Genomic DNA, 14,611 nt, shown 5'->3' with positions numbered 1-14,611 from the left:
ATCTGTATGTGAGGAACTACCACACAATGAAGCCTAACATCACTTTATTTCAGAAATGCTGCTTTTGTTAAGCCTGAAGCAAAGCTACATGGAATCTTCATGCTCTAACTACACAAATCTGAAATTTTTAGAATTGAGAAATACATGGCTATTGGTGCAGCAGTCTTTACCTAATCTCTATTTAAAAGGCACTTATGAAAAAGTTGCAAGTGGCTTCAAATAGTGCTGTTAGTGAGTGCATTCCTAAATGTTCATACTGAAGTTATGTCCTAATCACTACTTCCTTAGAACTACTAGTCAGATTATCTTTTAGGGAAAGTGGTCAGGTCACTGTGACCATACATTGGGTCTTATCTGATCCTTTGCCTTAACCACTCTGTGATTTATTTTATGCTATGCCCTGTAATTATTTTCTGGTATTCTCCACCTGCATTTCTATTACCAAGTGTTGTAAAATATCAAATAATCACTTCTTGTCACTGTATAAATACAGCAGCTGACTAGAACAAGTAACCTGCAAGACACTTTCTACTACCCCAAGTAAACATGTATTGTTTGAAGTTTTAATATTAATAATGACTAAAAAGGCAAATATATGCTGTTTAAAAATTGGTAAGTTTTCTTACAGAAGACTGTGGTTACATCTCAAAAGTCACAGCTAATGGAAGCTTTTAAATACTGTCTCCACATCAGTCAGAAAAATTCATGAACATGAACAGGGTTTCATAATCACTTCAGTGATTAAAACCAACGTTCCTAGCCACGACAGAACAAACCATGTGGATAAAGAAGGGAATTGAAGAACAACAACAAAAGTCCAGTACTTCATTAAAAAAAGGGCTTTTAATATAAATCTGAATACAAAAGTAACCAAGCACCCAACAGTCACCTCAGATCCTCAAGGTTTTCTGTTATCAATTCCCTGACAATTTGGCAAGCGCTTGTTTTCTCTGTTCTGCCGTCATATACTCACAGGCCTCCAGAATATTTACTATAATTAAAGTCTGTTGAACTGTTTTTGCTTTTACCCATATTCTTCCATTCATTCCCAGCACCAGCTCAAATGGGTACAATTGTGACAACTCTTGAATTATTTCGCATTTGGGAGCCAAGAGTCTGTAAACAAGATATAAGAAGTCACAGGAAGCAGCAAGTGGTCACATTTGACAGACACCCCGTTATTATCAATCACTAACTAAACCACAGTACTGGTGCTACAGGAGCTACTGAAGCAACACCAAGAGCTAAGACATCAAGTTACACATGCATTGAAAATAGTAATAGAGTATCAGATTTTTAATTCTCACCTCCTACAAAATGTAGGTACCTAAAAAAAATACAGCACTTGTGAATTTAGTTTTCTAATTAGATTCAGAAGTAATACCTGACAAATTTAAAGTGAATTGATACTTTTATAATAATTCTATGATTTTATTTATAAATTCTAAAACTGCACTGCTTGACAAAGCGACATTTTTGAAGTACTGCTATTTGTAAGTTTGTCACCAGAGTTAAAGATGTGTCTTTCAAAAGACAACTTCCCTTCCCCTTCAGGAGACAATATTAACAGCAGTAAACAGGATATTGTTTTTATCAGGTGACAGCATACTGAAAAATGAAAAGTGTCAAGAATATTATAGTACATCAAGGATTAAAGCCTGCTGAAGCTTGATTTCTCAAAGAGGAAACAAACATATCAAGATTTAGCAGTTTACTTGTAATATGTCATTTCTTTACCTGCATATAAAATATGGAAAATAAGCAGAATGGCTGCAAAAATATTTTGTATCAGTTCACACTAACTTCAGGTGGAACATGTAATCCAAACAAATTATTACTTAAACCCAGCTATGAAACAGCTGCTCTGCATCTCCAAATTGCTTTTCCAAAGAACAATAAAACCAAAAAACACCACCAAAGAGCAACAAAGTTTGGCTATTATCTATCCATATAAGCCAGTATTCTTCAACAGTCACAGAAATCTTGTGTAAGTAACTCCACAGTTTACAATACATTTAAAAGCTTATGAAGTGCTTTCCGGATTAACATGTAATTTTAAAATAAAAAGCCCATGAGTTTATCTGTATCCTTATTTCAATGTAACCTGTTTTTCTTTGGAAGTAAGAAAATAACGTGTATTGATGTGGAAGGACCCCTCCAATCAGTTGTCGGACAAATTTACATCCCTCACTAGCCCATTAAGCAGAAAAAGGGCAGTAAGCCTTTCCAATTTCTAAATTCCAAGGTAGTAGGTACATACCTGAAACCCCAGCTTGAATATTTAATTTCCCAGGTCAATGGTTTTGTTCTCCACATTCTTTCTTTTTTTTTTAAACGGGTTTCACACCACCATGTAGAAGAGCATCTGAATCTCTTAAGGGGGGAAATACACGCTCCTCCTAGGTCAATATCCACACACTGTTCAGCAAAACTGGTATAAATGCACTAAAATGTTTACACACTCTGACTACCATATTTTCCACATCACTCAGAGGAAGTAGTTGTGCAAATCCTACCCACCATATTCCATGTTAGAATGACTGCTTGCTTTTCTTCATATACTTACTTTCTTATTAGACCTAAGGAAACTTTAAAGAGGAAGCCGTCTTGTCCAATTAGTCCCATTCCACTTGATCTTCCACTGCTGTCTATACAGACCATCTCTGGTTCCATGTCTTTATTTGCTACAAGGAACTGACCATAAATAAGATCTCCCACCTAAAGAAAGTAGTGTCAGAAAGCAAAAGTATTAGAGAAGGTCATACTGCATATTTCTAAGAAATACTCAGTTGATAAAAATAGTTTTGAAGTATTGGTGATAGAAAAATAAACTGGTCTAATAGAAATTTCTGTTTTCTTCTACTAAAGAAAATATCTGCTAGGAACCATTATCTTGTATCACTACTAGAATTTGCAAGATACCAAAAGAATATAGCATTTTATTGCATGGAGTATTCCTCTTTTTAAATACAAAACATGAATTCCTCTTTCTTCAGACTTTAAGGGTATTAAAAGTCTAAGCAACCTGCTCTTGTAATGATTTATCGAGACAACAACAAAAAAAATCACAGTAACCTATGTTGTTTTTCTTTACAGTCCATCTTTACATTCTGATGAAGATATTTCAGTTGAATGCAGAAGCTGTGACATGCACGTGCCATACAACTGTTTACACCAGTGTTATTAAAAACCCAACCGTTTTCTACCAGTATCAGATGTAAGAGCTTCTTTTTAACTTCACAGTGCCCCCCTTGGATGCTTGCTGCTCATTAACTGCATCTACTGCTGGCAGTTATTATGGGAAAGTTAAAATGTAAGGCGTGGAAAAGCCTGCCATCTGCCAGACACCGACCCACACTACTTAGTGTTCTTTATAGAAATCTCAGACAGCCCATGGCCTAACCGTGTAATAACCTCCATGGAGGGCCACAGCAACACCAACCTGTGCTCCTCCTCTTGCGTGCAGCTTATAAAAACATCTTTTACTAAAAAAAACCTACTAAAACGTAACAGAGGCACCACCAAAGGGCATCGCTAAACCGTTACCGGCCAATAAACCTAAGGATTACCTGCACATTTGGCCTGTTCCTCTTGGTGGCCCCTTCAAAGGCCAAGTAGGAGAGAGACGCCTGCTCGCTCCCACCCACGTCCAGCTTAAACACGTCTCCCGCTTTGGCCGTCACGATTCCTATGACATGGTCGCCCTTCACCGGTACGTACTGCAAAGGGAGGAGGGGGTGGTCAAGGGGGTCAGACACGACGCGGGTCCGCTCCCTCCTTCCCTCCCCATCCCTACCCGCTTCTGCTGCGAGTCCACCCAGTAAGCGCCGCTCGCCGCCCCCGCCGCTCCGCCGCCGGCTGGGCGATGCCTCAGCAGGCCGCACTTGGTCACCAGCAGCCCGGTAGGGCACCGCCGCAGGCCCGGCCCGCACAGCAGCCGTCCCCGCGGGGCCGAGCCGCCCCCCAGCCGCAGCCGCTCGCCGTCATCCTCGGGGTGCGCGGGGAGGAGCAGCACGTCCCCGGGGAGCACCACCTGCCCCACGCAGGACTCGGCCGGCGCCCCGCTCCCCGCCGCCATCACCGCGCAGGCGCCTGACGGATGGGCTGCACCGCGCAGGCGCGGGGGGCGGGTTGGGCGCTGAGGGAGAGGGGGGGCACCTCCGGCGGCCGCTGCGGGGATGGCGGCCGGCCCCGGGGGTGGGGAACGGCGGCCGCGCCCCGTGAGGCGTGCTCGCGGGGCGCCAGCGACATCCTGCGGGCGGAGCGGCGATACCCGCTCCCGGGCCGCCTGTCCCCTACCGGAATACCGAGCTCCTTACCTTTCCCGTCAGTTTTAGCCGTGCCCTTCATTACGCCGGCCCAGTCTTTCGTTCCGTAAACACTTCGTTGCGCGGCCTGCCCGTTTCTAGAGGGGAAAGGACCGACGTAGAGTCCGTGCAGTTGAGTTTCAGGATGAACGCTTCAGACGCTGCCGTCGTTCTTTCCGCTGCGATTATTTGCGGGGTTTTAAACCGCCTGATTAATAGTTGCCAGTGAAGCAAACGGCCGGCCACACTGGAGGCGAGCGCCAGCCACGGAGCTCGCCAGCGGGAGGAGGTCGCTCCGCTCTGCGGCCGGACGCCCGGAACGGGGCAGCGGCAGCGCGGTGCCCGCAGCTTGGCTACGGAATCCCCCGCACGGCGCTAGCTCGCCTTCCTTATGCTAGAATTCCGACGACATTTTATTTCCTAAATTGCTCTCTAGCTTCTGTCCGCGCGCCTGTACACGTTTATACACACAGAAGGGATTGATCTACTAAGCCGAAGGGGCTGTACGTTGCCAGTGCATGGCAGCAGGACCGATTACAGATATCTCCCGCTTTTTCCCGAACCCCTTCTGGTCGGGAACCCTTCGCGGAGAAACGGTGAAGGAGCCCCGGGTGCCAAGGGAGACCCCTCCGCTCGGCCGCAGCTCCGCTGAGGGACCGGCCGTCCCTCACCTGCTCCCGGCGGGGCAGCGGCTGGCACCGCCCCTCCAATCGCGAGCCGCCTGCCGGCCCTACGTAAAGGTCGCGGTGCTCTCGCGAGAGGCGTTGCTTAGTAACCCCGGCGCGTGCTGCCGCCGGCGTGGCCATCCCGGTGTCGGAGCGGGCGGAGAGGCGGCTGCCGGGCCGGAGACGGGCGGTCGGTAGGAGCGAGGGGGTTGCATGTGGTGGAGGCTGCCGTCCCGGGGCTGCTCTTTAAGGAAAGGAGAGCGGGGATGGGCGGGGAAACGAGGAAGGCCACAGCGCAGGCCGGGTAATTACCTCAGCGACAGCCCCGCTGAGGGGCCAACGGCAGGGCGGTGACAGCACCGGGTCCTAGCGACGGCCCGGCGGGGTACCGGGCGCCAGGTCCTCACAGGGAGCGGGGATAGGGGCAGGCCTGGCCGGCGTGTAGCTCAGGAGGGTGGCAAAGGCCCCAACCTGGCCTTAAATGGATCCCGAGGGCGGAAGAGGTGGGCGGAGGCTACAGGTGAAAACGGTCAGGACAGTAAAGGTCTCCCGGTGCCCTCAGGGCCCTCACAACCGGCTGCGGCCCCGCTCCCTCAGGTGCCGGTGTGAACGCGAAGGCTGAGAGAGGTTTTACACCCTGGGCGTTTCAGGCCGGGCAGTGTGAAATGCCCTGCCCGGCTCTCGCCGGCCCGGCTGAGGGGGACCTGCTGCCTCCTCGTGGCCAACGGGTTCCGTCCTGTTGACAGCAAAGGCAGGTGTTTGAGCGTTGCAGAAACACAGCTTCAGGCCTGTGATGTGTTTTTGGCTCAGAGTCAGTAAAAGCTTGTGTGTGCATATAGTTTTGCTCCTTTCATAACCCTATAAAGTGATTGCTTCAGGCCCCAGTCTGTATCCTAAAGATAGTTTTGTTAGTTCAAACTAAAATCTCTCCTTAATCATTCACGGAACTACTTTGCTGTTCTTCAAATATCTGTGTAGAAGTTTTCTTTGCTCTGTTGTGGTTTTGAGTTTTTTTGCTATCATGCTGACCTAGAATTGCCAGCATATTTCCCTGTAGTTTCTGAATTACATGTACCTAAACAGCAAACAGGGTTTTGAGCATTTTTTTCTGCAGTGCTTGGTATAACTGATCTATTGCTGGAGCTTTTAAGAGCTAAGCCAATATTAAATTAAAATAGCTTTCTTCTATTAATTGCCAGCTTAATAAAAAGAGTAATGTCATACTCAGTATTTGGTGCCTGAGGCAGTATTTCTTAAAAACCCTAATTTAATTCTGACATTGATGGCTGATGTCTGTCTGTTTTTGTTGGTAGATGTGAATGGAGTCTCAGTATCTGAAGCAATGCCTGGGAACTTGCTTGAAAAAGGGACTGGCAGAAGTTGTAGAGCATCGGCCAGCAGATCCAATAGAGTATCTGGCACATTGGATTTACAATTACAGAAGAATCTTAGATGAAGAAAAAAAGGTGGATCCGCCTCAGGCAAAAGATTTTGTGACAATATAATTGATGTTATTTAATCGTTCTATTTTTTTAATTGATTCTGTCTTACCTTTGAAATAGAGAATGTTGGAGAGGATTGAGCTAGAACAAGAACGGGAGGCGGCCCTGGTAGAACTTGAAACGTTAAGAAAAATGAAGGAAGAAGAGCTAATGATCCAGAAGAAACTTGAAGAACAACATCAGGTCAATAATGCTTAATAATAGATAATTACAAATAGTAAGTATATGATGATGTGGCATCTTGTAGGACTCTCTATACTTCTAATCTCTGTATAATGATTTTGATAGAAGGTAGCATAAAATAAGTGTTTTAATCTCACTTTTCTAAATAATAACTGAAATGATTAGTCAGCACATGGGACGGAAAACTTACATGCTATTGTACAGGCAAATAGTATTCTCTAGGCCCTAATGCAGTCGAATGTGAAATCTTAGATTATGCAGTTTCTGAAGTTTTGATGCAATAGGCCTTAGGCTCACAAAGAGTGAATGCTCCGTAGTAGTTATTTCCAATTGGAAATTTTGAAGGTTTGAAGATGGTTAATGTTAATGATATTGCTTACCAATCTTTTCTTTAGATTTGATTCTATGTGGATTCATCTGTTTGTGCTAGATACTATGCAAAGAATCAAAGAGCTTAATCCAAAGTACAGGAGATAATTAATATAGACTGATAAAGGACATGTGGAATGAGTTTGTGTGTACACTAACTTCATCTTTCTGTTTCTTTTTCCTTTTAGTTGTAAAGTCTTTCTATCCATGCAATAAAACCTATAAAAATGTTGTCAGATGATATTGTAAGGGCTTTATGTTATTAACATTGCAGTTAAGTTTTATGCTTCCTTTTTGTTAAGGTTTCAGTCATGAAATACATTATAAGCAATGGGGTGGGGAAGACAAATTTGATTTTTTTTTTCCTTCTAATTTGTCTTTTCTTAAACTTCCTGCAGAGTCAGCTGGAACAAGAACATGAGCAGTTGGAACTGCAGAATGAAGACGACAAAGTGCTGGTACAGCAGATAGATCAAGAAGTTTAAGCCAAAGCTTACTCAGTAATTTCAAAATCTTGTTAACCAGCTGTCTTTTCCAGATGCAGCACTAAATAAGAAACATAAGGCTGAAGCCTGTGGGTGGTGAACTAATGCATAATTTCTTAAAAAAATTATGAAAATGGGGGAAGAATGTCTTAACACGTTGCTTCCAGTCTAGGTTTTATGCTTGAATTTTGGTCTATTAGGTTTATTTAGTTTATATTCAGAACAGAGCATAAATTTATTGCAAAATTTAGTGTAAGGTCAGAAGTTTTCACGTTCCTTGGCCATATTTATGAGAAAGTATTATAACTTAAGCATGTCTAATTTTACAGTGTCTAAACAGTAATGTTTTACTGAGTGTCAGTGCAAAGTCCATTTCCTGTACCTGGGTGGTTTGGAATTGGGGTGTCTCTTGATTCTGAGATCCTCCTGGTGCACAGGAATTTATACTAACAGAAAACTGTGTATACAGATGTCTGTGCAAATGTATTGTCTCTTAATGCTATTTCAGTAAAAGCATACACTAATAATTGGCATGTTTATCTCAATAAAGCTTTTAAATGTGTGTATCTCTTAAATCTCTGTGGAGCATGTCATATTTTAGAGATATGTACAATTTTAGAGCACTTCTCTATGAAAATACTGCCAGAACATAATTGTAGAAAGATGGCAGTATGAGAGTGATAGGAAAAATCAATATGTAGAAATCTAAACCAAAATTAATGTTATTTAAAAAAAAAAAAAGTAAAAATAGTCTTGACAAGCATACAAAGACCATATTCCCATAGTAGCACATTTATGTAGCACGTATTTAAAGTATTATCTTTATATTAATACATAATGTCATTTTAACGCACCTGAAATATTCTTTATAGATAAGTATTCATGACATGGATACTTTTAACTGAAAACTGATTTTCCTTACCATAGGAAAAAGAAAAGACAATAGCTGAACTTACAGATAGACTGGGAGCGCCTAATTTGACCAGCGTTGAAGAGGTAGATGAGAGTGGACAATCTGAGGTAAGTGTTTAGAAAGAACAGGGAGATTATATATGATTGATTTTTACAGATTTGGTTTTCTGTGCTGACATATCAAAGGTTAAAAATGTTGCAGTTCAGTCTGTGCTGGTTCTCTTGTATGGCTTTAAGGGAAGGTAATCTGGCCACAGCCTCCAAACTGCCCATATAGCCTTTTCTCTGGTACAAGTTAAGCTATTCTAAAAGGCTGTGTGGTGTTGGCTGACTAAATCCTCAAGATTTAAAATGCCCTTTTGTATTTAGATATGTTACAAATGAAAGTATGAATATTCTCAGAGAGGAGGCAGCCTGCTTTTGCCACGTGAACATGTCAAATACAACATGTACTAAATCACAAAAGATTAATTGTTTTTGAGAAATTAAAGTTATTTATATTTTTCTTGATGTGAAGTATATTTTTGGTGCAGCAGAATGCACTCTTGTGCAGAGATGTCTGAGCAAACATTTAACATAAAAGACCAGATACTAAGGACACACTACTCATGAAGGCTAGGACCTGCTGGGCCCTGTGCCAACGTGAATGTACTGCTTTCAGTACTACAAGTATGGCTCAATATTGTGATCCTCAGACATCTTCTATGCCCAGCATTATTTTTTTCCTCCCATACTTTTTATACTTGATAGTCCAGGGAAATGAAAGGCCATGAATCAGCCTTCATTTATTATAAGGCATCACAGCACATTTAACAGATATTGTCAACTTCTGCAAAATCATTCAGCTTTATGAATATATCATAAAGATATTAATATCTGTCTGACTTTTTCCAGTTAGAATATTCTAAGTGGTGTAACTTGAGATTTTGATATACTAGTTTTAGTACATCATTATTAGAAACCCTTTTTCCTTTATTAGCCTTAATAATTTGCTTACTTAATTTCTGGTATCAGCAGTGTAATTCTAGCTCAGAATTTATATTGTGATATTAATATGCTTCATACTTAAGGTTACTTTACTAACAGCCTGTTTTATAAGCGTTCTCTAGATATATTTATGAACGTATTTATGACTATTCTTAGGGGCAGGTTTTCACAGGTGTTTTTCTCACTAAGGTAAGTCAGATGAGCTCTCAAGATCTTGTATAGCCCCAACTTTTATAATTTTCTGATAATTATATATTAAAAAGTATTCTTGAGGCTTCGGGCATATTTTATGTGTTCTTAAATTAATGAATTGCAAAACTTTAAGTGAAAATTAGTAGTAAACATATCTCCTCCTTCTTACATGTGCCATCTTCCAAGTTTTCATGCCTGAAGTCATTTAAAGTTGGATTCTGTTGGCCTTTGGTGGCCTTATTTCAGGTTTTACAGTGACATGTTTGTTGAATTAAACCACAAATGAAGAACAGGTCAATAAATTTAAAATATATAGACTTGTACTATTGAAACTATACTGCTCTCAGAATCATAGTATTTCATCCAGACTCACTGGATTTTATAATAAAAGTCTGGTGATAAACTTTGTTGTATTTTACTGAATGGAAGAATACATAATTATATTGATGGATACCGACTTGTCTGTCATGTGGGTTTTTTCTTTTTCTTTTTTGCTCTTTTTTCCTTTTTACAAAGTTCAGTTAATGCTGGCAACTGATAGAATTTCTTTTTTTTCTTTTTAGAATATAACAGATCTCACAGAAGAAACAGAACAAGAAAGTTCCGAACTGATCTGAAAGCAGTAAATATATTTTCTACTCATTACTTGCTGATTCTGAGATGTAATATCTTAATTTACATATTTTATATATAGAACTGACTTATCCACTGTTTCTGTGCTTTTTGGGTATTTATATAAAGGCTGTTAACTCTGGCACGTAATACTTCTTTTTTGTTCTTAAACCATTATAGCTAGTGTGGCTGACTCAGATGAAGAAAACTGCAATTGAAATGGAAGCAGTAAATATATTTTCTACTTATTGCCCATTGATTCTTGAAGTAATCATAATAATTATGAATATAATTAATGTGTCAAGATTATTTTAGATTAGGGCTACAATACGATAATTTGAATCAATATTAAAAGAAAAAAAAGATTTTTGAAAATGGATTTTCCAAGATTTTGAGTGGTTTCTAATAGAAAGAGGGTATGGTCTACATATTAGAAGATGGAGAGAGAGAGTTCTGAGAATCAAACTTGATGCAGAAATCAAATCAGAAATTTTTTCAATTTATCTGGAAGAGAATTGAATTGAACTCTATGTAGTTCATAGACTGTAGACTCAGTAGACAGATATACTAGAAGATCTGGTCTGTCTTTGAAATCATGAGGTGCTTTTTGTAACTCTAGGTGTTTGCTCTAGGCTTTATAAACTTTTCTGGTTGTTGTGCGATATCAGGTGAGCTGCAAGTGTCTGCATATCAGTCTTGATTAGTCAAATTTTAAAATAATCTTTTCTGCATTTGTCTTGAATTGGCAAATCAATAAATTACATCTGTGTTGTCTCTACTAAATGCCGCTACTAATTCTCAAAGCTTCACTTCTAAACAAATTTGGAAGAATATTTAGCTTGATCCATATTTATCTATAAAAATACGGTTTATAATCTTTAAAGATGGCGTTAATTTTTCTAAGAACAAATTTCTGCAATCAGTGATATCTTGGTACAGATTATCAAGAATGTTCCTTGTCTCTTCATTATAAATGGAAAAGAGACCAGAAATCCTATGCTTCTTGACTAAAACGTGCCTTTGCATTTCAGTGTCTTCTAATAATACAAATTATTTGGACAATTGACATTAAGTCATTGCCAATATAATACAATGAAAATACTCTTCATTACAAATTCAGTGCATAGTTAGTGCATCCACTGCATTCTTCAGTTTTGGGATGAAAGCGATTTTTGGGATGAAAGCAATTTTTGGGATGAAAGCAATTTTTGGGATAATTTCACTTTAATTTGTTTATATTATATCTGGCTTTAATGGTTTTGCTGTCTTTGAAAAACTGTTAATATTATATCTGGCTTTAATGGTTTTGCTGTTTTTGAAAAACTGTTAAAAATATCTATAGACCCAACAGGTAAAGGTCAATTATGTAATAAATATTTTTCCGCTCTAAGTAACTTGTTCATGCTAGGCATAATCCTATCAATTTTTAAAAAGGTAAGCACTGTTGATTTCTAGCATAGTAATATATTATTTTTCCCTTAAAAATAATAAAGTATGTTTATTTAAAATTTTTTGCCCTCTTTATTGCCATATTGCTTTTGGGATGCTGTTATTTGGCATGTTGGATGCCAATGATGGATGAACATCCTTAAAATCAAAAGAGAAAAATCTCACTTTCCAGGTATAAATACTTATAAATGTTTGTGTAACTCTTTAAGTAATGAAAAAAGGAACTACTTTTGTGACTCGGTGCTCAGGCTTTGTTGTCTGTATTTATTCTGCGTTGCTACAGGTTTGCAATTTCTATGACAGTCAAGAACCTTTTCTGTGGAATGAATATGCCTCTATGGTAGATATTCCAGTAAACTGATTTTGTCATGGTTTATGATTATTTTTATTAGTAGCAGTTAACATAGAATCATTTTATGGTCACATTTTAAGATAGCACAGTTCTAATTCCACCTATTAACATTGTATGCCGACCATACAGTGCCAGTCTTAAAGGGATGGAACAACTGGATAAATAGACAGAATTTCTTTTTTGAGCCAGTATGCATAACTGAATCATCTTGTTAAAGGTGATTCAGGTTTTAGGTTAAAATTTTCAGAATTTCATAAGTAACTTGTGACTATTTACATTTTATGTCCAATCATGTTGACTATGAAAATTTCAGCCTTCACACAGACTTCATATTTAACTAGGAAATATGTTCAAGTTATAAAACAGTATTTTAAAACATGCTAAATAATAATTTTAATAACTGCTTCCAAAATGTGGCTTTCATTTTCTATCTTTTCGTAACATTTGTATCTTTGTTTTATTTTGTTTTATGTGTGTCCACTAGAGTGCATCCTAAATAAACATACTGGTGTCTCTGTCAGTTGCAACCTGTGAAAACTACAACTTTTGTTTGTCATTTTGTTTCAGCTTGTCTTTATCTGTGACTTGTTCTTTGTGATCCTGCAGTTTATATTCCCTAATCTCTTTTTAGATAATGGAAACTTTTATCAAAAAATTGTTTAGCAAGAGTCAAAATAAAACAGTAGATTCCAATTTACCTATTCCTTTCCTGTTATATTATGTACAGTAGACATAAGTTGTTCAAATGTTACTTGTAGGAATTCCCATTTTTTTCAGGATTTGATATGCATAGGCCTGGTGCATTGATCGCCTTCTGCAGCTTTATAGGAATTCTTATGTTGGATATGGGACTGGAGGGTAAACAGTTCTTGGCTCAGTGCTTTCTTAAGGTGGAAAGCAGCCTATAGGTAACTGGGAAAAATTCACAACAAAGATGACTTGAGTGTCTAAGCCTGAACTCTAACCTTCTTTGGAGTGTAGCAAGCTAGAGCTAGAATAGAAAGAGAATGAAGGAAAAGAGACTATTTTGTTGTTACTGCATTGATCTGATTTCAGAAGTGTTAATACAATTTAACCTCTGCATAAAGTCTAAAGTTCTATATTGAAAAAAAAAAAATAATAATGCAATTACTTGATGTAACTTCAGCTACAGCTTACATTTCCTTTGAATACATTTTTGTGGAATGAAGAAGATGGAATTCAGAGATGGAAAATATTGCTGAAATAAGATGCTAAATACTGTCAGAAGATTTCTGAAATTGTTTTTCCTTTCTTCAGAATAGTAGCAGAGTTATTTAGGCTGCTATCAGACCCCATGTACAGATCCTCCAAAGAACGCGCTGGTAGTAACATGCCCATTCACAGCTGTTCTCATTCCAGCAATAGTGAAGCATAAGGATGAAAACAGATATGAAGCCCAAAATAGGAGAAAATGAATCAAATTAACTATAAGCCTGCTTATAAAGAGGCTCAGCTCTGCAATGTGAGCAGCTTTTCTCCTACAAGGAGAAATACATATTCCAGCAAGCATGTTTTAATGTTCTTTTAACAGGATAGGCTTTATTAAGTCTACAGTCCCCGTTCTTATGATGGAAGATTTTCCTTCATAGTCTAAAGGAACTAACTTATCTTTTTCATAAGCAAAAGCTTTATACAGTAATTTGCTAATGGTAATGAGAGTTGGAAGAATTAGTTTGGATTAAATGTAAAACTGAATTCCTCTGAATTTGCTAATACAGTTTACTCATGTTTGAAGTCAGCTATTAATTGCTTTATTTCTGTGAAGTTTTTCCTGTGCTTAGGTTAGATAAAGAACAGTGTTGTCTATTGACTGCAGCTAGAAAAGAGAGTCTAATCCTGTTACTTGCTGATAAAGACTGATCTACTTTTAGAAATATCTTACCAGTACACTTGTTTGATGTTTTTTTACTTTTGTTTGTTTTCTGGCAGTACCATTATGAACCTTCATATGCAGTCTTTGTGCTTTTTACTTGTGTATTTGTTTCAATGCATATGATGGAAGAGGGTATACTATTATAAACATATAGGTATTTTGGGGGTAATAGTAGAGGAAGAAAGGCAAGGCAGAGGAATGTGCCATTTAATCAAGCTGTCACAGTGTAGCAAACTTTTTAAGAAGCAGAGTGATTCACAGAATTTGAGAGCTCTCACATGTATATCCAACTTAAATGCTGTGGGTCTTCCCTGTTAACCTGCACCTTGTAGAATCATTATCATAAACCAAAGTCAGTATTTATCTTAGATCAGAGATCAGAACCGTAGTCATTTATACTACTATTTTTTATTTGAACTAAGTTACTCTAGAAGATGCTATGTCATGAAAAATTACATTCACTCTGGCCTGTGTGGAGATGCTGAATGCTTCCATTTTAACTTTAGTTTTAAGGCACCAAAAATCAATGGATATTTTGGAAAAAAAATTGAGATGATCGATTCCTTAGGCTAGTCTTTTGATTATATGGACATGAGTTAATTGAGGGGGAAGTAAAAGAAAAAAAAGTGAGTATGTTAAACCATTGTATTAATAACACCAAGCATGTTTGTATTATCACCTGAAAGAAAATCCACAGGCAAA

At 38.9% G+C, this 14,611-nt stretch overlaps 2 protein-coding genes across 3 annotated transcripts; one reads left to right on the top strand and one right to left on the bottom strand.

Annotated features, from left to right (window-relative positions):
- Nucleotides 1-824: 824 nt before the first annotated feature.
- Nucleotides 825-4,092, bottom strand: EXOSC3 (exosome component 3). Its single transcript, XM_014940488.1, has 4 exons — nucleotides 3,797-4,092; nucleotides 3,570-3,719; nucleotides 2,567-2,718; nucleotides 825-1,116 (listed from the first exon to the last, which is right to left on the bottom strand). Exons 1-4 carry the CDS (start codon nucleotides 4,076-4,078, stop codon nucleotides 915-917), a joined length of 786 nt encoding a protein of 261 aa, XP_014795974.1. The 5' UTR covers nucleotides 4,079-4,092; the 3' UTR covers nucleotides 825-914.
- Nucleotides 4,093-5,063: 971 nt separating this feature from the next.
- Nucleotides 5,064-10,356, top strand: LOC106887031 (DPY30 domain-containing protein 1-like). 2 transcript variants are annotated; one of them, XM_014940381.1, is made up of 6 exons: nucleotides 5,064-5,166; nucleotides 6,286-6,438; nucleotides 6,535-6,657; nucleotides 7,425-7,484; nucleotides 8,439-8,531; nucleotides 10,166-10,356. In XM_014940381.1, the coding sequence occupies exons 2-6, from the start codon at nucleotides 6,292-6,294 to the stop codon at nucleotides 10,217-10,219; spliced, it is 477 nt and encodes a 158-aa protein (XP_014795867.1). In that variant the 5' UTR covers nucleotides 5,064-5,166; nucleotides 6,286-6,291; the 3' UTR covers nucleotides 10,220-10,356. The 2 variants fall into 2 exon arrangements, with proteins under 2 accessions (XP_014795867.1, XP_014795868.1); XM_014940382.1 differs by having other exon boundaries at nucleotides 5,084-5,162.
- The last annotated feature ends 4,255 nt before the right edge of the window (nucleotides 10,357-14,611 follow it).

This window comes from Calidris pugnax, unplaced genomic scaffold (assembly GCF_001431845.1).
Source record: "Calidris pugnax isolate Ruff unplaced genomic scaffold, ASM143184v1 scaffold39, whole genome shotgun sequence".
Lineage (NCBI taxonomy): Eukaryota > Metazoa > Chordata > Aves > Charadriiformes > Scolopacidae > Calidris > Calidris pugnax.
This window is presented reverse-complemented; position numbering and strand designations above follow the sequence as displayed.

Excerpts from the sequence above, each read along its gene's own strand:
- EXOSC3 (XM_014940488.1), bottom strand. The coding sequence starts at position 4,078 with ATGGCGGCGGGGAGCGGGGCGCCGGCCGAGTCCTGCGTGGGGCAGGTG. Across the intron at positions 3,720-3,796 it reads TGGACTCGCAGCAGAAGCGG|TACGTACCGGTGAAGGGCGA; the intron begins GTAGGGATGGGG and ends CTCCCTTTGCAG. Across the intron at positions 2,719-3,569 it reads GGAACAGGCCAAATGTGCAG|GTGGGAGATCTTATTTATGG; the intron begins GTAATCCTTAGG and ends TACTTTCTTTAG.
- LOC106887031 (XM_014940381.1), top strand. The coding sequence starts at position 6,292 with ATGGAGTCTCAGTATCTGAAGCAATGCCTGGGAACTTGCTTGAAAAAG. Across the intron at positions 6,439-6,534 it reads TCTTAGATGAAGAAAAAAAG|AGAATGTTGGAGAGGATTGA; the intron begins GTGGATCCGCCT and ends CCTTTGAAATAG. Across the intron at positions 7,485-8,438 it reads ATGAAGACGACAAAGTGCTG|GAAAAAGAAAAGACAATAGC; the intron begins GTACAGCAGATA and ends TCCTTACCATAG.